General features: G+C 34.3%; 1 protein-coding gene across 1 annotated transcript in view; it reads left to right on the forward strand.

Annotated features, from left to right (window-relative positions):
• The window catches only part of LOC103915497 (ERC protein 2-like), a gene marked incomplete at its 3' end in the record, with an annotated part of 82,016 nt that extends 80,064 nt beyond the window's left edge, over positions 1 to 1,952 (forward strand). Inside the window, exons 3-4 of the mRNA XM_009322332.1 lie at positions 870 to 893; positions 1,536 to 1,952. Coding sequence (XP_009320607.1) covers positions 870 to 893; positions 1,536 to 1,952 — 441 coding nt within the window. The remainder of the gene's footprint in view (positions 1 to 869; positions 894 to 1,535) is intronic.
• Between the last annotated feature and the right edge of the window lie 238 nt (positions 1,953 to 2,190).

Below are 2,190 nucleotides of genomic sequence, written 5' to 3' on the forward strand. Positions count from 1 at the left end.
TATTTAAAAGACGGGTAGATGTGGCGCTTAGGGACATGGTTTAGTGGGCATGGTGGTGTTGGGTTGACGGTTGGACTCGATGATCTTGGAGGTCTTTTCCAACCTTAATGATTCTATGATTCTATGTTTTGTTGTTTGTTTGGAGTTTTTTGTGTGTGTGTTTTGTTTTTAGAATGTGGAGTTGCAGAATATCCACTAATGCAAAAAAGTCTGGTGCCATGCATTTAAGTCCCCTAATTCCTGCAATTAAATGTCTTCTGGTACAGACAGTGTGACTATTTAGGAATTCATATCTCTATAAATTCAGTATGCTGTGTAGGCAGTGAATAGAGGGAAAAAATAAGAAGAAAAACAAATTGTCAGATAAAAATATAATCTGAAATGAACATCATAAACCATAGTAATTTAGGATAATTCTCTGTGTTCCAACCTTAACATGGGCAAAATCCTTTTTGATTTTGATTTGTGTTGAATAAGGAGTGCAAGATTTACCTCTTAATCAGAGAAAGACCCCTGTACTCAGATGTAGTACAAATATTTTAGGACAAGTTACTGTGCTTTGAAAAAACTCAAAGTATAAAAGAACAGTAAGATAAAATAGGAATGTTTTTATTCACTGTGGGATTGATTATTTCTAATACTTTTTTCTTTGTCACATCTATTGAGTGAAGTCTGTCTATAGTTTAGGTTTATATATTTGAGTACCGTGAAGTTGTTGGTGCCTTTCTGTATAACTCAATATAAATTATTTCTTTCTGTTGAAGGTACTTTTTGTTGAATTCAGTTCTTTCTGTTGAATCTCCTTTGCTTGCATCTGACCTTTATTTATGTTGATTTTGCTTCATTTTTTCATTTACCATGCTGTTCAGTTTTTGGATGCGAGGAGAACAAAGGTTTGTCCACTATTTGCAGTCAATTTATTTTTCAAAATTCAGTATTGCTTATTGTGGGTTTTTTTTTGTTTGCTTGTTAGAGATACAGTAATCCTGTTTACTAAACATGTTCATAGCTTTAGTTGCCAAAAGAAAAAAACATAACCAACCAGCCCCAACTCAGCCCCTCCCCAAAGCCCCCTTCAATTATAGTGAGTGCTTTGATTGACTTTATAAACAACAGTACTGTTGAGCACTATGAAGGGCAGAATTACCTTTAGTCTATGAAGTAATTTAGAAAACATGGAATACTGAGTCTTTCAGCTTTTCATAGTCATATTGACTGTACTGATGGATGTGTCACTGCCTAGTGTTTGGGTTTGTTGGCTTGCCTTTCTTTGCTAATTTATTTTATCTGTAGCTGACAGTATTTTGTGTGTGTGTGTGTTTGTTGTCGTCTCTTTTTTTTTTTACTAGAAGCACTTGAAAGATATCATTACAAATATTGTCACATGCATTTTCTATTTTATAAGGTCATTTGATATACTTACATCACTGATTCTAATGAATTTTTGTAACAGCGTACAACAAAAGTTTAATCAAAGACTAACCCTACATTCAGATCCTAAGTTGTTTTTTCTTTCTTTCTTTTCTTTATTGCAGCATCTGCAAATGACAATCCAGGCACTTCAAGATGAGCTTAGAACCCAGAGAGACCTTAACCATCTTCTCCAGCAAGAAAGTGGAAACCGCGGGGCTGAGCATTTTACCATTGAGCTCACAGAGGAGAATTTTCGAAGACTTCAAGCAGAACATGATAGACAAGCTAAAGAGCTCTTCCTGTTGAGAAAAACGCTAGAAGAAATGGAGCTTAGGATTGAAACACAAAAGCAAACGCTAAATGCCAGAGATGAATCGATAAAAAAGCTTCTGGAAATGTTGCAAAGTAAAGGTTTGCCATCTAAAGGAATGGAAGATGACAATGAGAGAACTCGAAGGATGGCAGAGGCTGAATCTCAGGTTAATCATTTAGAAGTGATTTTGGATCAGAAGGAGAAGGAAAACATGCATCTTAGAGAGGTAAGGAAAAACTCATTTATTTGTTTATTGTCAAAGTATTTGCTGCAGTTTTAGAAATATACTTTAGAGTATCTAAGTGTTTTCTTTTTCAGCCCTCATTTTTTCATAAAAAAAGATAACATGCATTTGTTTTACATCTGTAATAAATATACAACAGGACTATATGACATTTGAAAGTAAGTATAAGAAATTATGGATACAAAGTAATTGTATTTGGGGCTTATTGTCTCTGACACTT

The sequence above is a fragment of the Pygoscelis adeliae genome, unplaced genomic scaffold (genome assembly GCF_000699105.1).
Source record: "Pygoscelis adeliae isolate BGI_AS28 unplaced genomic scaffold, ASM69910v1 Scaffold404, whole genome shotgun sequence".
NCBI classification, from domain to species: domain Eukaryota; kingdom Metazoa; phylum Chordata; class Aves; order Sphenisciformes; family Spheniscidae; genus Pygoscelis; species Pygoscelis adeliae.